The 26302-nt window shown below is 37.3% G+C and overlaps 1 protein-coding gene across 3 annotated transcripts in view; it reads right to left on the bottom strand.

Annotated features, from left to right (window-relative positions):
• The window catches only part of LOC149843320 (uncharacterized), a 68898-nt gene that overhangs the window by 27497 nt on the left and 15099 nt on the right, over nt 1-26302 (bottom strand). For all 3 annotated transcript variants that reach the window (XM_089999719.1, XM_089999721.1, XM_089999720.1), the window contains 6 exons: nt 23875-23967; nt 23577-23759; nt 23378-23480; nt 23087-23290; nt 18002-20187; nt 1595-2226 (listed from right to left, as the gene is read on the bottom strand). In XM_089999719.1, the coding sequence (XP_089855845.1) occupies nt 1603-2226; nt 18002-20187; nt 23087-23290; nt 23378-23480; nt 23577-23759; nt 23875-23967 (3393 nt within the window). In that variant the 3' untranslated portion in view covers nt 1595-1602. The remainder of the gene's footprint in view (nt 1-1594; nt 2227-18001; nt 20188-23086; nt 23291-23377; nt 23481-23576; nt 23760-23874; nt 23968-26302) is intronic.

The following is a 26302-nucleotide window of genomic DNA, read 5'->3' as shown; positions in this document are numbered from 1 at the left end:
AAAAGACACCACTTGGGCAAATCCTTAAATGGATCCATTTGGGTCCACAGGGATTCGACCCAACCCATATAGTTTGTACCCTATTGCCTACTCCATTTGGATCCAGTGAAGGGATTCAAGACCCAAATCTCCCTATTTTTTCATAGTTATTACAGCCATAGTAAAAAAAATTGTGTTCTTGTGCAAGCTAAGGGGAGGTATCCCATATATGTTGCAACTACTCTTTCTTTTGAAGTTAATGAAGTTCATCTTCTCTTTGCTTCTATTCCTCCTCTTTGTCTCTTCTTGCTGAACAATCCCCAACAAAGGACAGAAGCAGTTTGCAGTGAGTGTATGTCTATCTGACAAAAAGATGCCTCTTCCAATGTGTCTCAGTGCACTTCATGGTGCTTATTCATTCTACCTTTCATTTGTTCAATTTTCCATTATTTTCACAGTACGCCTATTATTGAAAAATAAATGATTCTATAGCAAAGGTCTAATGGAATATAATTTGCTAAAATGTATTCCCCAAAGCTGATTTCTCTTTCCTCATTTCAGTTACCATCTCCACATTAACTATTTCAAATTATCTATTAATCATTATCTCCATTTATTGACTGATAGATAGAGGAACCTCCAAGTGACTCCATACCAACCATCACTTTGCCATTTGAGTCGGCTAACCCTGCCATTGATATCTATCTGCTATGAAGCAATCATAATACATTATTCCTTCAAGTGATTCATATAAATCCATCAGGTTGCCATTTGAGTTGGCTAACCCTGCCATTGACATCTATGTGCAACCAAGCAATGTGCCAATGTCATAATACATTATTCTTTCACTCGGTTAATATAAATCATTTTCACCTCAACATCATCACTTCATAAACTCAGTTTACTCTTAGGTAAAACAACAAAACCAACAAGGTGTACTCAGTTTGCATGCCAGCAAGACTGGTTGCACTCAAGAAAGGTGCACGATCAGGATCTTGTCCCTCAAGGAGAAACGGTCTTAGTAAGTTTACCCAGTTAAGACCCTGCTAATGGATCAGTCCAAATTGCAAATCATTTATTGTCCCCTAGGTTTTTTACTAAAATATTAAATAGACTTTCCGGAAAACTGTACCGCTAGGAGCCATATGGGAATGCAAAGAAATTAATGGTCCATATTGTCTCAACTGATCAATGCCTATTTTATAGACTTGACATAAAAAATGCCCTTAGGCTGGTGTTCTAAGAAATTCAACTATGAATCCTACATAGAGCTGGGCCAACAAGCTGGCATACTTCTATCATTAATAAGGGCATTTAGAAAGAGTGCCTCCATGAATAAAGAACAGTGTGTTGATGAAAGAGGGGTGGTGTCATTGAGAACCCCCTTTAGTATGGAGACAAAAGAATCATTTTTCTCATATGGATTGTGCATCCATACCATCATCCCCAAAGGGGGTGACACTTGACTCACTCAGAGCCTGAATTGGCAATCAAAACAACAACAGATATACTTCCATCTGCACATTTATTCAAAAACTAAAACTGAAAATGGTATAAAGAACAAGTACTCAACCATGTAATTAACTTCTCTATTAAAAGGAACCAAAGTGATTACCTCTGGAGCTAGGGTGAAGACGACTGATCTGGAGATGACTGAGAAGGTGACCCACCCTTGAATAGGCCATGTCGCTGCTCATACAAACCTGGTGACACACCTCCATCACCAATCTGTGTTGCCTCATTTACACAGCCAAAATGGACAGGGGCCAAGGAGCCAAACTCAAGCTGCTCCTGTGATTGAGCATAGCCAATATTATGCTCATAAGGGTACAACATTACCACTGATGGAACATTGGGGCCTGCCCCACTCAATGATGACCCAACAGCATTATAGTTGACAGTCTGAAGAGGGTACATGCCATATGCTACATTGCCCGTGCCATGAACAGGATTGACAGATGTAAAAGAGCCACTTTGTGTAGGAAACAAAGTGTCGGCTTCATGCTTGTATGAATCCCATAATCGATCTGTACGGGTATCGCCCCCCCCTGGACGATCAGACCTCAAACTTAGTTTATCAGCCTGACCACGGGCATCATATTTGCTGTGGTTTCGTCCTGAGCCACGTGTTTTTGAGTTGGCGTTCCAGCCTCTGTCATTATCACCACGGTTATTTCTGTCATAGTTGTAGCTCCCTCGGTGGCTTCGATTGTTTGCTGAATGCCTATCCCGGAATGGAACTGGTTTCTGAAATACCCAACAATGATAGTTTCATTAATTGACTATTCCTATTTACAGACCATGCATAATACTTATGCATATTATATCGATTTTATGTATGATTATATGTGAAACAAGGCTAAATACCCATGTTTAATAGAGTTTTGGCATGACACTTCATATAGTTCAAAAGGAGAAAAAAGTTGTGCAAAGTGAACCCATTTGAGTGTTTTTGTAAAATTAATCTTTCTTAACCGTCTTTTTTAAAATAGCTTTTGAAAATAGAGTCTTCTTGAATAGAGTGTTTTAGAAAAGTTTCTTAAAACCCCTCTAACCCTAGATTTAGTCTATAAATAAGAGGGATTAAGAGATGAGGGGTGTCTTCTTCTTGGGATTCACGCCCCTCTTCTCCTCTCTCTCTCTCTTCTCTCTCCCTCTCAGTCACAGCCGACTCACCCCATTTTTTTCTTCTCCTTTCTTCCCCCTTATAACTCTTTATTTCTTTCCCCGTCTCTCACCGGCGACTTTTCCCATTCATCGGAATGCGCATGCAAGCTCAGAGAAAGGCCATCTCTTCTTCTCAACCTCTCTATCGGAAGCGACCGAAGACGCTTCTTCTCCCTCATTTCACATTAAATTAATGTCCATGATTGATTCTTTATCTGTCATTTAGTTTAAATCTGCTGAAATAAAACTTAGTGATTAACTTTCATTCACGCATAGATCAATTGTTTTTTTTTTGGGTTTATGGAAAACAGAAAATAATTTGTTTACATCAGGCTATTGATCGTCGTTTATCTAAATCGATCAGATCTGACCAGATCCGATCAAATATTATTTTTGGGGGGCCTGATCGGCCAAGGAAGTGTCACGACTGTCCAGGTTCGAACTGCAGACCAGATCTGATCAGATTTACAGTTTGTATCAGATCGACAGGGATAGTCTAATGCTGATCTTGTCAGATCAAATGACGCATCCTGCGATTTGCGTCAATCTGATCTGCCCAGGCCATTGCTATTTCTTTCTTTTTTTTGCTGAGGGTTATGCAGATCAGGCAAGCCGAGCTGGACCGAAGACGACCGGATCTGCCAGAGCAGCACTACTTCTTAAGTCTGGTCGCAATATCTTTGTGGTTTGCAGATCTGATTCGTTCTCAAATCTGCTTGTGTTTTCGTGCAGAACTTGCTATTAGTTTCATTCACTCAGCAAAAAATATTTTGAGCGTCTAGTCGTGCTTATCCTCGTTGGGTCCAGCTCGACTAAGGCCAATCCTGCTTAGCAGTAGATCTAGATGACTGCCAGACTGTTGATTGGTGTCAAAAGTGAATCAGACTGAATCTGATCTGCATTGGTGTGTAGGTTAGGTTAATGCTTAGCTGACCCACGGGTTGGAATTGTCTCAAAACCAGAAGCCTGATTAATTTCTAATTGATTTCTGTTTTCCACGTGTAATGTGTTGAATTCTTTTCTTCATTCTTTTAGTAATTAGATTGCATCATAGGTTAGATCTTAATTTCTTAAGTATCAAAGGTAATTAGTTTATTTCCTAAAATTTTTGTAACTCTTGATAGTTTTCCCTGCAAACTAACATTTGTTATTCTAGGAATCCAGTGTGCGCTTTTGTTTTGTGTGTTTTGTGTTTGGGGTGTTTTGCAAGTAGGTTCACTTTGAAAATAAAGCGCGATAATGAAGGGTCGTGCACGTTTTACGAAAAAAGGCTAGATCGCAAAAAAAACACTACAGATTTTAATTTTTCTTATTTTTATTTTTTTAGGGCCAGAGAGTCATTTATTTTAAGTTGGATTTTGGATTGTAATAAGGCCTCTTTGTTTTTTGAACCCTCTGCATAGGATAGTACATTTCATTTATTTAATTATTTTTATTTAAGGCAAAAAAGATTGTAATTGTGTAGGGTATAAAAGTTGTTAAACATATTCCCTGTGTTCAACTCGAACTTCACCACTAGTGTGAGCCGAAAACTGAAAATTGATGTAGGATTTACACAAACGATTTTCAATGAAAAACCTCTTTTAAAAATACTTTTGTAAAAAGTTGCATCAAATTTTTGGCATCATTGCTGGAGAATGACGATTTAAAAACTGAGTACCCACTTTATTATTTTTTTTTTCACGTTTATCTTGGATTGCTAGTTTGTTTTCACATTTTATTTAAGGTTGTTTAGTTTACTTTCCTGTTGATATTTAGGATTGCCTAGTTTGCTTTTGTTATTTATTTAAGATTGTTAGAATCACGTTGAATGCAAAACATAGATCCAGTTTATTTTTATTGCATGTGCTCTATAATTGCATTGAGTGGTGTTTGTTTATTTCCTACTTTTAGTTCTTTATTTTATTTTTGTTTGCTTTCGTGGTGTGGTTTGATCGCGATTGTGTGCTAGGTAGTTAAAAAATCAATCCCTAAGAAGGTTGATACACCTGTCTCTACCTAAGGTGTATGCAACGGCGACGCTCGCTTGACCCCGAACTTGTTTTACCTGTAAAGGACTCTGAGTTCATCATTAGGAGAGCCCGCAGATCTGGCCCCATGGCTAAGGATCAGCAGATTCCTCGTTTCTTGAGGGAGTATTTCATTTACAATGAATATACTCTCGCCTCCTACATCGCGAGACCTGATGTAGGAGCGAACCAATTTGAAATTAAGGTCAGTGTCATACAGATGTTACATTCCTTCTACGACCTTAGCAATGAGGACCCCTACCGTCATCTCGACGAATTCCTCAAGATCCGCTCTACGGTGCGGATCAATAATTTGGAGATGATGCGTTGAAGCATACCTTGTTTCACTGGCTAAAGTCTTTAGATACGGTTTAGATTATCACTTGAGACCAGGTAGAAAGAATTTCTGAAGAAGTATTTCTCAATTGGTAAGACGAATCAATTTCGTAAGGTCATAACCAGTTTTTCACAAATTGAGGGAGAATAGTTTCATAAAACGTGGGAGAAGATGAAAGATCTTCTCTGAAAGTGTCCTCACCACCAGGTGCTCCGATGACAACTGGTGTTGTACTTTTACGATGGCCTGACTGAGAAAGATAGGCAAATGGTTGATTATTCGTGTGGGGGCACGTTCATGCTCAAGAGCGAGGATGAGGCATGGGTCTTATTCAAAACATTAAGTAAAAAGTCTATGCACCATGCTTTGTCCTCGAGATTTGATAGGACCACATATGCTCCAAGTATCCCTAAAAAGAAAGATTTTTTAAATTGGGTCCAACCAAGAATTGCAAATCAAAATGGACCAGTTGACTAGAAAAGTGGAGTAACTGCTAGCTAACCCAACTTCAATAAATCAAGTGAATAAAGTGTGTGAGCTATGCGCTAGCCCTGCACACTATGTTTCTGACTGTCCGATAGCACCACTCTATCCTGAATTCGTTCAGGAGCAGGTGAATATTGCTCAAAGTTTCACCGGACCGGTGCATGATCCATATGCACCTACCTATAACCAGGGATGGCAAAACCACCTTAACTTTAAATGGACAAATCCACATGACCCATCCTCCATTCCTTCCCAGACACAGGTTAGACCGGATAACTTCCCATAATGTTACTCAAAACCTACATTCCCACAGGTCTCTTCCCAGTTTAGCGGCCTTTTCTGACATAAAGATCAACCTCAACTCCAACACGCAATCAATAGCCAAACTAGAGACTTACATGGGACAGTTGGCTAAGGCCTTAAGCAGACGCCACGAAGAGAACCTTCCCAGTCAGCCTGTCATCAACCCGAAGGGCAAGGAACCCATACATTATGGCTTGCACATGACTGACTCACACCATGAGCAGGTTCATATTATTACTACCCTTAGAAGTGGGAAGGAATTTCATGGCACCACGAAAACGACTGAAGAGTTTCAGAGGCAGAAGAGTGATCAGTCGGTCCATGTAGATTTACCCCAAGAAAGTGAGAGGGCTCCACCACCTAAGCCTTTCGGATCATATATACCCAGAGCCCCCTTTTAGGAAGCTCTTGAGAAACCAAAATTTTTTTGGCAAGCAGGGAGCCAAAATGCAAGAGATGCTTGAGATATTGAAGCATGTTCACATAAACCTTCCCATGCTCAATGTCGTCCAGCAAGTGTCTGCTTATGTAAAGTTTCTTAAAGAACTTTGCACGCAGAAGAGAAAATCAAGATCATTTCTCAAAAAGATCTTCCTGACTGAGCAAGTGAGCTCCGTGTTTCAGCACCAAGCTGTTAAAAGTTGTAATCTCATAGACAATCTCATATGTAAATACCCCATCATATGTAAGCTTTTATTTGTTTTCTAGTTTAGTTACATTAGGACAACTAGTTAGTTTTATTTTTTTGGTTTTTGGACTGGTGTAAGCTTATGCTTTTTGACCAAGTCAAAAAGCAAAAAGCAAATAACTTTGAACATCCTTTAGACTTTTGTTTTTTGAGCTTTTTGACTAAGTCAAAAAGCAAAAGCATGTAAGAGTTGTTGGACCCTCCAACGGCTCTATTAGAGTCGTTGGAGAGGACAACGACTCTTTTTAGCCCCTTCCTTTCATGTATAAATATGGGGTCATACCCCATGCATTATGTATTCTTTTTGGAGTGGGTTTTCCCCACTTGAGTGATTTATTTATCCTCTTTTCCTTCTTGGTGTATATACTCTTTTGAGTATTTTTTTGTGGTTCTTGTTAGTGTATTGAATGAACTCTTGTGCTCATTAAGAGATCCTTTGTGAGCTTGACTTCGGAGTTGCTTTTGAAGTTCTATTTCCTTACATGGTATCAGAGCTTGGTTGGATCAAGTTCTTTCGGTGCATTGGGAAGCGTGCCACACAAGTTTCCTGCAAGAAAGTGATCTTCCTTGAAGGGGTGATCATGTGGAAGCATAAAAAGCTTGGAGAAGTATTTTTTACTCACTTTTGTGGTAGAGTATCCTTTCACTTATTTTTCTCTTTCTACTCTTACCTACTTCACCAAAAATTGTAAAATGGATGACAATGATAATGTCACCATTAAGCCCATCAAACTAAATGATTTCAACTATGTCACATGGGCTTCAATCATGAAGATCTTATATGAGGGAAGGGTTTATGGGGATTAGTAGATGAAACCGATGAGGAACCTACTCTAATCCTTACAAAGGTTGAAGGAGAAAGGGAAATACTCTTACGGAGGTAGAAAAAGTTAAGGCCATAGCTACTTACGAGAAAAATAATGGCGTATGGGATATGCCAAGATCATGTCTTGGCTTATTTCGAGTGTTGATATAAAGAAATGCTCAAGTTTAACAAAATTTGAGCAAGAATGTAATCTCTTAAAGATATTGCACATGTGTGTAACCTTCAAAATAAAGTAAGAAATATGGTTTAAGGTGACAAGAATATTAGGGAGTATTATAATGGCCTGTCAGGATTATGGAAAGAATTAGCTCTTCTTGAACCAAAATAGCATTGTCCACATGATATTGAACTCCGCCAAAACCAAATCAATGTGGAGTATTTCTTTTAGTTTATTAGTGGATTGAGACTGGAATTTGAATCCACTAAGTTTATTCTTCTTCATCATGGAAAAGTATCATCAATTGAAGATACAATAGAGGAATTGAGTATGGAATAAAATAGACTAAAAGGTAGAATTGCTAAAAGCGATGACGACTCAGTTCTAGCCGTTTCGAAACCTGAAAACTTTGTAAAGACTTATAGACCTCCTAACTACGGAAGAGGAAATGATGATTTTGAGAAAAAGAAAATCATTTGCTATTATTGACGTGAACCTGGACATGTGAAAACTCACTGTCCAAAATTAAAGACGCCCTATGAGAAGAAAGCAGCATATGTCGGACCACCACAAGAATCGAATAAAACTTTCATTGGAAGTATGTCTCTCGCTCAATTGGTAGAAGCACTTGGACCTCTACTCAAAGGAGCATCTTCATCTACGGGAGTTGCAGCCTCTTCTGTGAGCACTTCTGATTCAGGTAAAACTCTATGGCTTCTTGATTCAGGTGCTTCTTTCCACGTGACTCCAAATATTGATATATTATCTGAATGTCATAACTCAAAATGATCAAATGTTTTTAGTGTCGATGGAACATCACTAGAAATTGAAGCAATAGGGAATTTTGAAAAGGTTTCTCAAAATTCAAAAGGATTTCATGTTCCACAAATTAGATATACTCCCAAATTAAATCTCAATCTCATGTTTGTTTCTCAACTATGTGACCATGGATATAATGTTTCCTTCTCTTCTCGTGATTGTCGAGTGCAGGATCGTCAGTCAAAGAAGTTGATTGGGGAAAGCCATAGAGGAGGCTTATACTACATGGATTTTTTGGAAATTCTCAAAAATACTTTTTGTTTTAATATTCAGAAAATGAACTTAAATATATGGCACAGGAGACTTGGTCATCCTAGCATATCCAAGCTTCATCTGTTTCCAAATATAGAAAACTTTTGTAATTCTGAAACATTCAAGTGTGAAGAATGTATCTTGAGAAAAATGAAGAGATTACCTTTTCAAGAAAGAAATTTTGTTTCATCTCGGCCTTTTGAGTTAGTGCATTTAGATATATGGGGTCATGCACCAATTATGTCCGAAGAAAGTTTTTCGTATTATGTCATTTTTGTAGATGATTTTACAAGGCATACCTGGATTTACTTTCTCAAAAATAAATCTGAAGTATTTTTTCATTTCCAAATATTTCATAAACTAGTCAAGAATCAATTCAAGAATGATATCTCTATCTTTCGCACTGATTAAGGGAAGAGTTTTTATCAAAAGAATTTAACGATTACCTAAAATTACATGGAATCTCACATCAAAAATCATGTTCATATACCCCTCAACAAAATGGTCTATCAGAAAGAAAACATAGGCATATCATAGAAACAACAAGAACCCTACTCATTACTTATATAGTACCTAAAAAAAATTGGGTCGAAGCTGCTCCAACTGCAGTATATCTCATTAATAGAATGTCATCATCTTTATTAAACAACATTTCACCTGTTGAAAAACTCTTCAAACAAACCCCAGATTACTCAAGGCTAAGGATATTTGGTTGTAAATGTTTTTTTTTTTTAACAAAAATGACAAACTCTCACATCGTGCTATTTCATGTGTATTTCTTTGTTATGCAAGCGATCAGAAAGGCTATAGATAACTTGATCTTAAAACTAGAAAATTATATGTGTCACGAAATGTATCCTTAAAAAATGAAAGTTTTTTTGAAATTAAAAACTCTACAGAAGGTGATGAATACTCTTTTCTACTTGACCTAGTTCCAAAGATAAATGAGGAAGAAGCTGATCAAGAAGATCAAAATGTGGTAAGTACTGAATTGTCTCACTCAGAATGCATTCAATGTTTCGAACAAAGTAATCTGGAGCAACCTTGTGCTCTAGAAAAATATACTAAAGCACAAGATCATATGGAAACTAGAAGATCATCGAGAATGTCAAAAGTACCTAAAAAAATTGTATCTTATGAGTCCTTTTCACCAAAGTACCAAGCATATATTGCCCTATTACATTCCTACATAGAACCTTCTAACTATGATATTGCAAAAGAACATCCCGAATGGGTTGAAGCCATGTCAGCAGAGTTAAGCGCTTTAGAAAAGGCAAACACGTGGACTATTCAAGATATTCCACTAGGGAAGAAACCTATAGGATGTCGCTGGGTATATAAAATCAAAACCAAGAGTGATGGCACCCTGGAACGATTTAAGACTCGTCTAATGGCTAAAGGATATTCTCAAGAATATGAAATTAGACTATGATGAGATTTTCACACCAGTAGCAAGAATGACCATTGTAATAACTTTAATTGTTGTTGCCTCTGTAAAGAAATGGCATATCTTTCAGATGGATGTCAAGAATGTGTTTCTTAATGGTAGTTTAGCTGAAGAAGTTTACATGGAACAACCCCCTAGCATCAAGATTCCTCAAGGAAAAGCTTTTCGTTTACATAAGGCCTTATATGGACTTAAATAAGCCCCAAAGGCCTGGTATGATAAATTTAATCAAGTTATGCTTACTTTTGATTTTCGATTTTGTCTTACTGACACTGTTTTGTCCATTAAGAAATCTAATGCAGGTATTATTATTCTTCTACTTTATATGGACGACATGATTATCACAGGAAGTGATAAACAAGGATTTGACGACATCAAAAAATTTCTCAAGACCAATTTTGAAATGAGTGACTTGGGTTTCTTAACATTTTTTCTTGGAATTGAAGTAGTCTATTCTCCTAAAGGTTATTTACTAACTCAATCAAAATTTGCTCTTGATATGTATTGTAAATTATTAGATATCTTAAAACCTCTATTTGTAGAGGACTTTTTTTGTTTGTTTCTTCCTCATTAAAACTAACTGCTTACGTTGATGCAGATTGAGGAGGTGATCCAAATGATCGAGACTCAACTACGAGGCTTTGTGTGTTTTTAGAAAAATCATTGATTACATGGATATGCAAGAAGCAGCAGAAGGTCTCTCTTTCATCAACAGAAGCAGAGTACAGAGTCATGGCTACAACCACCATGAAAGTAGTCTGGTTGAGGCGACTGCTTCAAGATATAGGTATTGAGAGCACAAAAGTATCACGGTTATGTTGTGACAATAAAAGTTTTATTTACATTGTCAGCAATCGAACATTTCACGAACGGACAAAGCATATCGAAATGGACTGCCACTACGTGCGTGAGGAATTTCTACAAGGCACCATTGAGCTTCCATATGTTTTCTTTTAATATCAACTGACGGACTTCTTTACCAAACCTCTTGTTGCTCTACGGTTCCACTTTCTTTTGGACAAACTTTCGGTTGTTCAACCATAAGTTTGAGGGGGAGTGTTAAAAGTTGTAATCTCATAGACAATCTCATGTGTAAATACCCCATCATATGTAATATTTTATTTGTTTTCTAGTTTAGTTACATTAGGACAACTAGTTAGTTTTATTTTTTTGGTTTTTGGACTAGTGTAAGCTTATGCTTTTGACCAAATAACTTTGGACATCATTTAGACTTTTACTTTTTGACCAAGTCAAAAAGCAAAAGCATGTAAGAGCTGTTGGACCCTCCAACGGCTCTATTAGAGTCATTGGAGAGTCCAACGACTCTTTCTAGCCCCTTCCTTTCATGTATAAATATGGGGTCATACCCCATGCATTATGTATTATTTTTGGAGTGGGTTTTCCCCACTTGAGTGATTTATTTATCCTCTTTTCCTTCTTGGTGTATATACTCTTTTGAGTATTTTTTTGTGGTTCCTGTGAGTGTATTGAATGAACTCTTGTGTTCATTAAGAGATCCTTTGTGAGCTTGTCTTCGGAGTTGCTTTTGAAGTTCTATTTCCTTACACAAGCTCCACTTAAACTTAAGGATCCGAGGGCATCGATCATCTCTTGTGTCATCGAGAACATGACCATCGAGTGTGCTTTGCTCGATCTTGGGGCCAGTGTAAACATATTGTCGAGTTCTCTGTATGATATTTTTGATATTAGGGATATAAAACCCACCACGACCATCTTATAGTTAGTCGACAGGTCTACTAAGCTTCCCCAAGAAATCTTGGAAGATGTGTTAGTCAAGGTCGAGGACTTTTATTTTCCTTTTGATTTTCTTGTTCTAGATATGGAAAGCACTGATGTCTCTCACCGGACCCCTATCATTCTCAGCAGACCATTCTTGACCACTGCCAATGCTTGTATTAATTGTCGTACTGGAGAGATGGATGCTTCTTTTGGCAATAAGCGATTATGGATAAACATATTTTATATTGTCATGAGAGCGACAGAAAATGACAAATGCTTTCATGTGAAAGACGTTAAATGAAAGCAAACCGATCTGCAGTTAGATACTTGCATGGATAGATATTTGGTTTATGGCTCACCATCATATGAGAATCGTCTCCACGAGATTCACCATGATTTTCAATCGAACGTGGAGACTAAGCTCATTCCTAACAGGAAAAAGAGTCGTCGCGGGATCTAAAGGAATAGAGCTGGAAGAAATGCAGTGGAAAGAGCAGAAGACGAAATCATATACCTTAGACCTCCCGATTGAGCATGACCTTGAGTCCATTGATCTCATGGACAATGAAGGGTAACTAGAGATCCATCTAGCTGAAGACGTAAAACTTAGCGCTTTTGGGGAGGCAACCCATATTGTTGTTGTAATTTTAGTTGCCAAATAGTTCTTTTTGCTTATTTCTTTCTTTCTTTTGTTCTTAGAGCATGTATGACAGATCATGTATGTATGACATTTTTTTGAGTTGTGATGAGTTGCAAGTAATCAGACAGGTGAAATCTCTTCAGGAGCGAGTATAGTGCCTTAACAAGTGAGGTTCCATAGCGCGGATTAGGTGACATCTATCCCTTCCCTTGTGTCTTGTTTTTTAGTGTGCATTCACTTAGTTGCATATAAGCATGGAAGAGTACCACTGAGGACAGTGTCATTCAAGCATGGAGGAGGGTCTAAGTGCATCCAATTTTTTTTTCCTGTCCATGTATTTACACTTGATGAAAATTCATAAAAAATAGGCTTTTAAAGAATGAGTTTTAATCTTACATGAATGATTTACATAATCAAACATTTTTGAGATTTTTTTAAGCCCCACAAAAATTAAAGAAATGATGGTAGATGCATGTTAGAGATTGTTTTTTAATCACAAGTATGAATACGCACGGCTTTATTTTTGAAAAACTAAGCAAATGAATAACATAAAAAACAAGAGCTTAAAAAGGGAAAAGAGCATACGTTTAGTCGTTTGAGGTCTTCATTATTCCCTAGTAGTAGGACTTAGACACAAGTTGAAGTGTTTGATTCCTATGTCGAAAAGCATAATGAAGAAAATCACTTCTTTGTCTAAGTCAATGTCTGTGGCCTATTTGGTTCGAGCAAGTAGAGTCTAAGGGGTGTTTACACCTGGTGCCCTAAAGCCATCTGGTTTGGGAGTCACCGGCCCGAAAGCCCGTTATATGGACTTTATAGAGAGCCTAATAGATGTTGACATTGCATATGACAAGAAGAAAGTTATACGTAAAACTATAAAAATAGAAGGTCTAGTGACTCAAGCAATTAAGTCTGAGGGATACTTTGTATTTGGTGCCCTAAGATCGTCTGGCCTGGGAGTCACTAACCCAAAGCTCGTTACACGGGTTACAAAAACCTGAAAATTTAATATAGTGTTCAACGAAAAAAAAAAGAAAAAAGTGTGAAAATTTTGAAAAATGAAAAAAAAAATCAAGAACATAAAGACAAAGTTCACTGCTTAGACATAATTATGAAAACCTGTGCAGAAAACATATAAGTGAGGATAAATAAGCAATGACATATGTGTATTTGATTTTCTAAGAATAAAGCATAAATGATTACGATATTTAGAAAAGTAAAGGAAAAAACTTTTATTCTGTGGTGGCATGTAAAAAACTCTAAATATGTTTTGAGAGTGTAATGGCATGAAATATTTGTTAACTGCCTAATGATTCTTGAATTTGAATCTTGATATATACATGACAGAGATGTTTGTGGGTAGCATCACTGCAAACCCTCACGAGACCTTACTCGTCTATTATGGTAACCAAGGGGTTTAAAGGGCTTGTTGCATATGCTAAATTCAATTGTGATTCCTACGAAAGTGAGTTAGGTTTTTATTTGCATGTTTTGTTTTGTTTTGTTTTGTTTTTGTTAGAGGCTAGTTTGCTCGACGACTAGCAAACGATAAACATGGGAAAATTTGATCATGCATAATCCTTATGCATATTATATCTATTTCATGTGCATGATTATATGTGAAACAAGGCTAAATACCCATGTTTAATCGAGTTTTGACATGATATTTAGTATAGTTCAAAAAGAGAAAAAATTTGTACAAAGTGAACCCATTTGAGTGTTTTTGTAAAATTAATCTTTTCTTAACCGTCTTTTTTAAAATAGCTTTTGAAAATAGAATCTTCTTGAATTTAGAAAAAAATAAAGAGTGTTTAGAAAAGTTTCTTAAAACCCCTCTAACCCTAGATTTAGTCTATAAATAAGAGCGATTAAGAGGTGAGGGGCATCTTCCTCTTGGGATTCATGCCCCTCTTCTGCTCTCTCCCTCTCGATCCCAGCTGGCTCTCCCCTTTTTTTTTCTTCCCCCTTATTCCTCTTTCTTTTTTTCTCCGTCTCTTGCCGGCAACTTTTCCCGTTCATCGGAGTGCACGTGCAAGATCGGACAAAGGCCATCTATTCTTCTCAACCTCTCCGTCGGAAGCGACCGAAGGTACGCTTCTTCTCCCTCATTTCACATTAAATTAATATCCATGATTGATTCTTTATTTTTGTCATTTAGTTTAAATCTGTTGAAATAAAACTTAGTGATTAACTTTCATTCACGCATAGATCAATTGTTTTTTTTTTTATGGAAAACAGAAAATAATTTGTTTACATCAGGCTATTGATCGTCGTTTATCTAAATCGATCAGATCTTACCAGATCCGATCAGATATTATTTTTTGGGGGCCTGATCGGCCAAGGAAGTGTCACGACTGTCCAGGTTCGAACTGCAGACCAGATCTGATCGGATTTACAGTTTGTATCAGATCGGCAGGGATAGTCTAACGCTGATCTTGTGAGATCAGATCACGCATCCTGCGATTTGTGTCAATCTGATCGGACCAGGCCATTGCTATTTCTTTCTTTCTTTTTTGTTGAGGGTTACGCAAATTAGGCAAGCCGAGCTGGACCGAAGACGACCGGATCTGCCAAAGCTGCGCAACTTCTTAAGTCTGGTCGCAATATCTTTGTGGTTTGCATATCTGATTGATTCTCAAATCTGCTTGCGTTTTCGTGCAGTGCTTGTTAGTTTCATTCACTCAGCAGGAAATATTTTTAGCATCTAGTCGTGCTTATCCTCGCTGGGTCTAGCTTGACTAAGGCCAATCCTGCTTAGCAGTAGATCTGTGTGACTGCCAGCCTGTTGATTGTTGTCGAAAGTGAATCAGACTGAATCTGATAGGCATTGGTGTGTAGGTTAGGTTAACGCTTAGCTGACCCACGGGTTGGGATTAATTTCTGATTGATTTCTGTTTTCCACGTGTAACGTGTTGAATTCTTCTCTTCATTCTTTTAGTAATTAGATTGCATCATAGGTTAGATTTTAATTTCTTAAGTACCAAAGGTAATTAGTTTATTTCCTAAAATTTTTGTAACTCTGATAGTTTTCCCTGCAAACTAACATTTGTTATTCTAGGAATCCAGTTGTGTGTGCACTTTTGTTTTGTGTTTAGGGTGTTTTGCAGATGGGTTCACTTTGAAAATAAAGCGCGATAGAGAAGAGCCATGCATGTTTTACGAGAAGGCTAGATCATGAGGAAAAGAAGCCCTACAATTTTACTTTTTTTTATTTTTATTTTTTTAGGACCAGAGGATCATTTATTTTAAGTTTTATTGTAACAAAGCCTCTTTCTTTTTTGAGCCCGCTGTAGAAGGTAGTACATTTTATTTATTTAATTATTTTTATTTAAGACAATAAAGATTGTAATTGTGTGGAGTACAAAAGTTGTTAAACACGTTCTTTATGTTTGACCCGGACTTCACCACTAGTGTGAGCCGAAAATTGAAATTTGATACACGGTTTAGACAAATGATTTTCATTGAAAAACTTCTTTTAAAAATACTTTTTTAAAAAGTTGCATCATTGCCCCTAGAACATAAATCAGCTTTAAATTATGGAGCATAGAAGAAAATGTCCTCATGAAAGAGTAAAGGTATAAGAGTGAATCAAAACGTCATGCTCCAACCACACGTGCAAATGCCAAGTGACAATCAAGAGATCAAAAAGATTGTATTGACTATTGGCAAAACTACATTACAACTTTATAGGTGGCAGTAAAACATGGTTGGCATGTTTCCTCAACCTGACTTTGTAGTTAGGCAATCATTTTCCATGAACTACGCTGGAAAATCCCCCACGATTGAATCACCAAAACCAACTAGAGTGTTTTGTCCAAGAGGCACTTGACAACAAATATTTGGAACATAGACTGGTCTTAACCAATCAGCTTTTTTTTTTTATAGGCAAGCTGGGGTTAGGCAGACCCTCAAACTAGAAATTTTTTCTAGGGGTGGGAAGCCTTCAAAAGTTTATTGACTACAATGATATTGAACTCCTGGCATCACCCTTAACCAATCAGCTTGATAGGGAAAAATCACTAATTTTGTGCAAAGTAAATTCCAAAAGGAAAATAATCAATACAAAGATGATGAAAAACTCTCAAATTGTCTGGAAAGATATAAGATGGAAATGAAAAATAAAATTCAGCAATTTATTCTTTATTTTCCACAAAAAATAAGGAAAAGAATCAATTTTTTATTTTCCAAAGGATACCATTACTAAATATTGAAACAAATAAACCTAAAGAACCAAAATTGACCGCAATGCATTAGTAACTTTCTTAAAGATCATTATGACAAAGCAACATCAATTGCACATGATCTCTGAAAGGATTACAAATCATTCAGAAAATCTGCTGAGTCAAAAGAAAAAGGAAAAAAGTGCATGACTAACAAAAGGTTGACTTAAAATTTTCAAATAGTCTACAAGTGAAAAAAAAACATGCTGAATAGGAGTAACAAATATAGACCAACTCAACTCAGTATGAAGGAAGATGACAGAAATATTCTCGTTCTGACCCACAAGCTATGTCTAATGGATATCCCATTTTCACTTCTGTACTGTATCCCCTTATTTATTAATTATACTGGAAAACTTCAAAAAAATGGCCATATTACTGTATCCATGTGACATAGGTCCACAGGATATCCATAACAAGTGAAAAAAAATTATAAAAGTGGCCAACTGTTTTACTTTTCATCATTCAGCAACAGCACCCCAAGGGTTGCCATATCTCATGAATCCTAGTCAGCAGCTTGACCAATATCATTTCACATTATAGACTAACATTTGACTCCTATAACAATGACAATATTCAAAATATTGAAAGATACTCTTCATAATCATTTTTTCATTTTATAAACCCAAACTTTTTTTATCCATATAAAGCACAAGTTTTAGGCAAAAGCACCTAACTCAAAGAACAATACATTCCAGAATTCAGCTTTGATCCCTCATGCATATTTCAAGCTCGTAAAGACTTTGTATTTAGAAGAAAACAAAGAACTTCAGTATATGGGTTAAGTCAATCATTTTGGATAGCAAGGGTAGGCATCCCAAAATAAGATTTCAGGGTTCACACGTTCACAAAACAACCTCTGATTAAGAAAAGCAGAAAAAAGACCAAAATGGCAAAACCAAATATTGAAATGCTTAGCCCTTCAAAAGTCTTTCAACTTCTAGGAGCCAGGCAGATTTAGCAAGTAGAACTGGTGTCACAACTGAAAGGTTCACACATAATATATATATATATATATATATATATATATATATATTCTTGTATATCTTTTTCTTATGTAAATATTTTTCTAGTTTCTTATTTTTAATTTTTATTGACTGTAGCTAGGTCTACTAGCCGTTAGTTAGACTAGCCTAACAGCTAGTTGGGGTTTCTTCTTGTATATAATGGGGCCTCTCATCCCTTCTTATGTATGCATTTTTGTGCATTTGTTTCATTAATAAAAATAATATTTTCTAATTCTTGTGAGTGCTCTTTTGTGATTTCCCTTTGGTGCCTTAGTGGCCTATGTGTGTGAGCCCTTAGTGGCTTATGTGAGTGCACTTGTTCCTTGTGATCATGCTCTTGAAGCTCGTGGATTCACATTTTGTCGCTGGACATCTGATTACACATATATGAGGACCAACCATCAAAAAGAAGCATGGAACTTACGGGATTTGGTAAATAAGTGCCTGTGCCACTCCGATATCTTGGCACCTCTTCACCATAGCGTTGATAAACTCCAGCAGGTCTGCTGGAACCTGGTTGCAGAGGAGTAACAGGCATAAAACGTGGTCCATAACCCATGACCTGTGTAAAAAGACCCATGTTTGCTGCTGATAATGGTCTTCCCGGTCCATCCCAAGGAAAATGACCCTGTAGGTAAACAGGTGGCACAACCAATTGTGGTGAATAAATTATTGGTGTACGAGGACTCTGACATATCCGCCCAAACTGTAGGTTATGCCAGTGGCTTTCGAAATCACTGTTTAGAATATCTACATTGAGCTCATCCCTTGGCTCCATAGCTGGAATATCCACAGAACTTGGGTTCAAAAAATCCCCAGACTGCTCCAGATTCTCTGAAGCATCAAAACTGGAAGTGGCAACACTATGTTCAGATACGTTTGTGTGACCGTTCTCCAGCAAACTATCATCTCTGTCAAAGTGTCTAGGTGATTCAGTAGAGTTCCCTACATCAGGTGGGAAATTGTAGACTGGAATCGCCAAAAAAGGAACCGGAGGTCCTGTAGGATAGAATGTAATCTGCCGAGAGCCAGAACCTACAAGCATTGGTCCAGGAATCATGGGATCTGATCCACTGGAACCTGCTTCATAGCCAACAGGCAACGGAGGAGGGACTGCAGAAGCAGAGCCCCCATTCCTCAAGGATGTCATATGCCGATCCTTATCACCTGCTTCATCCACTACTGTTGGCACATCATTCTCATATTGCCAACCAGCCTTGGATTTGTCAGGTGTAGTGGGGAGCCCTCCTGGAGCCATTTTTCTTCCCCACTTATCTCTGGCAGACTTGGGAAGCTTTGACGAATTCGCCTCATTTACAGATAAAGGTCTCATGCTTGCAGACTTTTCTGGTGCATAGATATCACTGTCTCGGCTGTTTTGAAATTTCTGATGCTGACCTCTCACGGAAGTACCATTCAACCGTGGAGATGATACAAATTCCAACTCACTAGAGGAGGCATTTCCATTTTCAGTCCAGATTGCAGCATCACTGTCATCCTGGTTTGATTCAGTCAAAGTGGAATTTTCATTACTAGAGTCAATGATCTCCTCTGAACTGGAAGCCAATGCAAGCCCAGAAAAATAATGTGACAATGGAGAAGAAACAAGACCAGGTGGGAATGGAATGCCAGATCCCCAAGCAGGGTCAATCAAGGAGAGATTAGTAGGCATCACCCCTCCTAGATTTCTCTGTGCATAGCCCAAGAGAGATGGTTGTAATGGAACAGGTATGTGTGAAGACGCTAGACTCATGGGTCCAGGAAATCCATGTGCTCTAGTAGCTGCGATCATGTTAACCAGATCTTGCTCTTCCTGTTGCAAGTCTTGATGGGCCTCGCTCCCATCATCATCAGCATTACTATTCAGGCCACCTGGCATATTAGTGGCAGCACTAGCATCTAAACTTTGCTGTGAAGAGTTGTGCCTGAGTGACAAAGGATCATCGGAAGAAGCATGCAGACCATGGTGACCAACGAAAGTTTCAGAGGGCATGTTCTTTCTTCTATTGTTGTATCCAGGCCTTGCAGTGATATAATGGTTCCTTCCAATATCCAATGCCTTGCTACCCCGTCTTCCTCTGGTTGATGCCTCACTAGATGTCTCAGTAAGTTCTGGGCTAGATCGTGTCCTTGCAAACTGATGCCTGGTTTGGGCTTCTTGGTTATTAGGAGGGCAATATGGCTTCAAAACTTTATGGGTCTTCTCAGCATTTACAAGTTGATTACCATAACTTTTCTGACTCAAGCTGCGATAAACTCCAGAAATATTGTTTGTCCTTGGCACATTTTCTGATGAGGCACCATAGATGTTCGGAGCACCGTTAGAGAGAGAAGCATGACCAATCTCTATAACACCATGATTATCCCCTTTTTTCTTTGCTGAGCGGTTTCTGAAATTATCAGATCCATTTGTTGGCTCTGTATTAGGAGGCTTCAACTGCCAAAGATCTGGACCAGGGGCATCTGGACGGTGCCTGCAGCCATGCCTGTCCCAAGTGTTCATGAAGAATTGATTGACCTCCGCAATAAGGTTCTCCTTGGGACACTCCAGTAACCTGGCTAGCTTCTTAGCACCAAATGCAAAGGCACTTCGTATCCTAAAGAAATTACCTGGGACCACAAAATCATATCATTAGGATAAAAATAACGAAATAGAACAGTAGTTCACAAGTTATATACAAGATTTAATGGCTGGTTTTCATCTTTGTTTTCAAATTATTTTTCCATCGCCCATTATATAAATGCAGCTTCCTGATCAACAAAGATAATAATCACATGGAAAATTGCAAGCTACTAAGAAATAGGCACTTGAAGACACACCAAAATAATGAGCTAGGATACAAAAACTTGCACACAATTGGGAAGCAAACATCATATCTCCAGCATACCCAGTGTGCTTGCGAACAACAATGCAGTTTCAGACTTTCATATTGTGAGACAGCATAAAGGCATATAATCAAACCTCAGAAATTACAAGAAAACCCGCCATGGTACAACTTCAATAACTGATATTATAAGATAAATTGAAAAAACAGAGAATCCAGTGGGTCACGGTAATGCTAGTCATCAAGTCCTAAAAGAAAACAAGAGTGAGGGGGGAAAATCTAAAAAATAGGGTAGATCACATATAGAAAGAGAGTTGAAGAGAAAATATATATAAGGGCATGACCCTGAATTGACAAATGTCAGATTAACATGCACCAATGTGCAAGATGATATTAGGAGATAGTTAATTTTGTCTCAGATACATTTCACATGTAAAGATCATTTTGTGAAGAACTTCATAACGATTATTGAGTTGGTATGAAAAGATATTACATGATGATATCATGACATCTTGGCTATGTAACGTGCGCCCAGACATGCCATTCTTGTGTAATTTTCTATTAAGAATTGTACGCAGGGGGACAGGGCATGAGGGTAATTTGGAGTGTCCCTTTGATGTAGCATCTTTCTGATGCATTTCTGAAATGTCCCAGAGCATATAAACTATGAAATATTCAAAGTTTGATATACACATAGATTACACATTCATGTCAGATGGTAAAGTCCCTCCCCCACTCAGTGATTCTTGCCTGTGCCAGTTCCACCTTCTCTACATTAATAGCTTTTACTTTTGGGTCAGGATCACTGCATTCAATCCTTTTACCCATGATGAACAAGGACAAAGCAGAGCCTATTGGTGACACAAGTTGGACAGGCTCATTTGTTTGCAATCAAGATCAATCTTTCCATCATTTATCTCTCTTGTTGTTCAATGTCTCGAAAGACAATCAAGTAGAATCATACAGATACATTCAAAGATTGGAAATGGCTGCCAGATGCGCCTATTTCCTCTGAAAATAGGTTTTGTTATACAGCCCAATGGATGCTTATGGTTCAGATTGATAGAGGGATCTTGAAAAATTCAACAGTACCTAAAGCAAAGAAATTTTGGAGATTATGTCGCATAACTTGGTCTTTTCTTACAAAACTTACTTTTGACATCTTCCATATTCGATGTATTTGATTACACTGACCAGTCGTATAGAAATTAAGGTTAGGTTGCAACAGAATCACAAAGGCATTATGATGGCCTCTCAAAAAAACTCTTTCCATATGATAGTTTCAGGATTAAGAAGGTTACCGACTGTCAAGTCTTTAGTTGTGAGGACGCAACTTTTTCAATTCTCAACCCAGCTTGACTTTGTATTTTATCCCTGTTGTGTTCATAATAAATAGTCTTATTCTAAATACCATCCAAGTTCTGAGACTAGTGCTCTTTTGTCTCCTTTTCATAGACAACCTTGTTGAACAACTATAGAATCACCCGCTCCTTGAAACTTAAGCTGGCAAACAAAACATAGATATAAGTGTACCATTACACAGTGAAGCTTTACAGATTTGTCAAAAAAACAGCCACAGCAACCACAAACTTCCAAGAATGATTATTTCTATTAGTTTTGAGCTTAAAGCATCTTTCAAATTCAGATAATCAGTGCAAACAATAACAGAATAATGAACCAACAAGACGGTGTTGAGCATGTTTATGCATAACTTGCATCCTGACCCATGTTGAAACCAGAGTTACTGGAAGCTTCATAGATAGGTCGGAAGTGCGCTTCCTCGAAACTCACTTCGGAAGTGTGAAACTCCTCACTTCCGAAACTTAATAGGAATCTCGACTCTCTCATGCTTCCCTCATGTTTCTTCCTTGCTTCCCTGCATGATTCCTATACACTTCTCTCATGTTTCTTTTTATGTTTTTCATGTGCTTTTACGCTTCCCGCTCACTTCTCATGTATTTTCTTTAAATTGGCAACCATCATTTTTAGATTTTAAGAAGAATTTTCTTAGACTAGAAATCACAAAAATTAAGAATAATCATTTTTATTTTAGATTTTGTTTCTTTCTCCTTGGTTTGTATTTTGCTTCCCATTTGATCTCATATCACTTCCTCTTTTATTCCTATTTCGCTTTTAAATTGATTCCTCGCTTCCCGCTTCTTATAAATTTTAAAATATCTTGCTTCTCACTTTCGCTTCTCATTTCATTTCCCGCTTCGGCTTCCTAGTTTGGTAACCTTGGTTGAAACTCCAGATTAGAGATCATTAATACCTTTAAGTGCACTTTAAAACTTGACAAACTAAGCCATCATGAAAGCAGCAATTCCATGGCCAGATCATTTCAATCAATATGGAGTTGAAACATAAAAATCATAAAGCACATAATTTTATCAAGAAACAAAAAGGAGAACACATGGTGAGCCTTAATCTCTCACCAATTCTCTTGCCTAAAAACTCAGTCCAAAGAAGATAACAGGTCTGGAAAAGCCAATGAGAATTGAAACATGGATAAAACTGCCAACCAATGGCAACACGTGATCCTTGCTAGCTAAAAGGTAATACAGAGCATACACTAATTCAGCATATGCTATCAATAGGAAAGAAAACACGGCAACCATCCAACTAATCAGGGTTAAGGCCAGATCATAAGATTCAATAAATCAAAAATGGCATAAATCCCAGACCTTTACTGACACTTCGTCCTAGATTGTTATTTGTACGTAACGGATCAATGACATTGAAATGCTTTGACACAAAAGGCTGCCCTTGATTTTCTTGCGCTCCAGGGTAAACATTATATACTGTGCTACAAGCGTCAAGAAAGTGCTTGCCGAGTAATAACTCTCCACCATCTTTCCGAGGAGGTTCCGCAGCATCATACTTCAAGTCTGTGAGTATGAGAATATGGGCTTCAAGATACCATTTATTTAATGCAAATTAGTATACAGAAAAACTCAAATAGAAATCTCGACTACCTGTTATGTCAGGAAGTTGACTAATAGGGACAGGGCCCCAAAGACTAATGCAAAAGTTTTCCCAGTCAAAGTTACTAAAGAACTCCAAGAAGCGATAAAGAACCTAAGAGAGTAGTAGAGAAAACCATCCAACTGCAGGATTAGTAAATAAAGCATCTACTACACATATGGCTGCAGAAAAACAGGGAAATTCAATTACCTCCAGTGGTCCAGCGAAGGAATTGTTAAACACATGAAATATATACAGAACCAAGGTCTCTAAAGCATATGTAGAAATAAGTCCATGGTGGGCGCCCAAGATGCGGCTCTCATAGTAACACCAAGCCTTTATCAATATGATACTGCGCTTGAATAAATGATTTTGATTTATCAAAATGTCAACCTACAAGAATGGAAAATCTATCTCAAAATACAACTACTAACAGCTAATGAATTTATGCTTCTCCTTGATGTCAATTTAAATTTGCACGCAAATCTTAAGAACATCAGCACCTCACCTCCTCAAGAAAACAAAGTGTACATAACCCACCAAGCTGATTAAAAGATATATCCACCACAATGTTTTCTACAAGGCACTTGATTATCTTCACCTAAACAATAAATAGAAAAGGAAACTCAGGATTAAAAAATATATATTAAAATCCTACAATGAATAGCCTAAGAATCAGAGCACAATCATAGATAGAAGCACATATTACCAGACATATACAAGATCCCAAGGCTGTTACATACTGATGGTGGATTTTTCAAATGAAACATGAAAGGAAGTAGGAACTAGGAAAAAAAGAATTTAATGGACATGGAAAGAAATGTGTAACAAAATCTGAAAAGAAAAAAAAGCAGTACAAGGAAATGCAAGAATAAGTTAAAACATAGGAGCCCAAAACTTCTTACATAAAACTTAATATGCATATATAAAAAAGGTGCACACGTGTGCTATTTCTCATCAGAAATCCTCATATCATGTGCCTTTGTTAATTCCATAAAGTTCTCTTTCTAGAAGTATGGACAGCGGGGTTCAATATCAGATAGTCAAGCAACACAGGAAACTCATTGGCAGCATGTGCAATGCCTGACTATCCTGACCTTACCTGTTCTCAGTTACTTTAACCTTCTACTTCTAACATACTCATACAGAGACTTCATCATGCTTGGACCTTCGGTCAGCTTTCCTTTTTCGATGACTTCGCCATAGTCAACCTCTGGTTCAGTTTTCAATTATACAATCCAAACTGGGAACAATTCCCTATGTAGTCAAATGCAGTGGCCAATTCCTATACATTGGACTTTGCCTAGGGCTGAACAACAGGCCAGGTGATCTGTGGGTGGCTCGTGGCCTGGCCCAAATGGGTTGGGCCTGGGTTTAGATTTTGGAAGACCCAACCCGGACCAAGCTTAAACCCGACCCGACAAATTTTCGGGTTGGGCCGGGGAGCCCTGTAAGGAAATAGCCAGAAGTGTAACCCAAGAATGCGCAAGCATTCACAAAGTCCAATAATGGATAAGCACTACAGCAATCAAACAAGAAGTCCACAAAGGGACAATATAAAATCCTAAAAAGGCTACACAAGCATGAAAAATATAATGGAATATTTATTGAAATGAGCCTTGAAAAAGGCTTACAAATACAAGGGGGATAACCTCACATTTATACAAAAGAGAGGACCCAAGGAGGGGTTCCCATATAGGCGTTGGACCCCTTCCAACGGTCATATTTATGACCGTTGGAGGGGCCCAACATCTATATGGTGGCCCCCCTCAATGCCTAAAAGACAAAATAAATAAATAAAAAAGAAAAGTAAAAATACAAAAATAAACAAAAACATATTCAAAAAAATAAATATGCAAGAAATGGTGAAAAGACTATTTTACCCCTATCAGGTATTACAAATGAATTACATAATTTTTATACATATAGACATATATATATATATATACATATGTATATATATTTTTAACACTCCCCCTCAAACTTAACAGGGAAAGTTATCCCGAAGGTTTGGAAATACAAAAAGTATCTTGGGAAGAAGTCCAAATCTTCAAGAGTCTTCAAGAAAAATCTCCATCTTTATGGCATCTTAGAAAATTCTTGCAAATATAAATCTTCAAAACGCATCCCCAAGCACCTTCATTGGTTATCTCCATGATATATCAAAGATATCACATCTTAAAGATCCTACATAAAAAGAACAAACCAAGAGAAGACTCCAAGTACACACAAAAAATATTCTAGCCCAAGAGTTGCAAAATTTTTAACAACAATATATTGTAAAGCAAGAATAAAATGGTTTAAACAAAATAGTAATAACTTTTCGAATCATTAGATATTAAAAGACAAGAGGAGCATCCCTCAAAGATGAAATTAAATCATAATCAACTTATTTTTCAAGAAACCATAACATTGATCATAAGAAGATTTGATTATTTAAAGGACATATGATTCATTAAGAAGAGATAAACAATTATACATAAAAATTATCTTAAATGAAATGGTGGTCTTCCAAAAAGCATATGAATCTCTCAAAAGAGTGTCTATTAGAGACACTTCAAACAAAACCCATAAAAGGGTATAAATGAAAGAACACAAATAAAGTAAATAAATCTTTATTTATCACAAAAATGCTTCAGAAGCATTGATCATGCACCATGTGAAAATGCCTTCAAGACTAAAGCTATGTGCTCAAAAGCACTAGATTCTCAATACAACAAAATGCGCACAAAGGCAAGATGAACACTCTCAAAGGAGTACACATGCACAAAGGCATGAAAAATAAAGAACAAGTTTATTGAATGAGTAAGAGAACTTTTACAAAACGGATTAAAAAAAAGCTAATTAACTTCATGCTAATACACACATAATTAAAGCATGTTCAATGCACATGAAACAATAATGAAGAGACAACTAATTGTATCAATAAAAGATGA

Source organism: Nuphar pumila, chromosome 3 (genome assembly GCF_984573655.1).
Source record: "Nuphar pumila chromosome 3, dmNupPumi1.hap1.1, whole genome shotgun sequence".
Lineage (NCBI taxonomy): Eukaryota > Viridiplantae > Streptophyta > Magnoliopsida > Nymphaeales > Nymphaeaceae > Nuphar > Nuphar pumila.
Note: the sequence above shows the minus strand (reverse complement) of the source record. Positions and strands in the feature narration are given on the sequence as shown.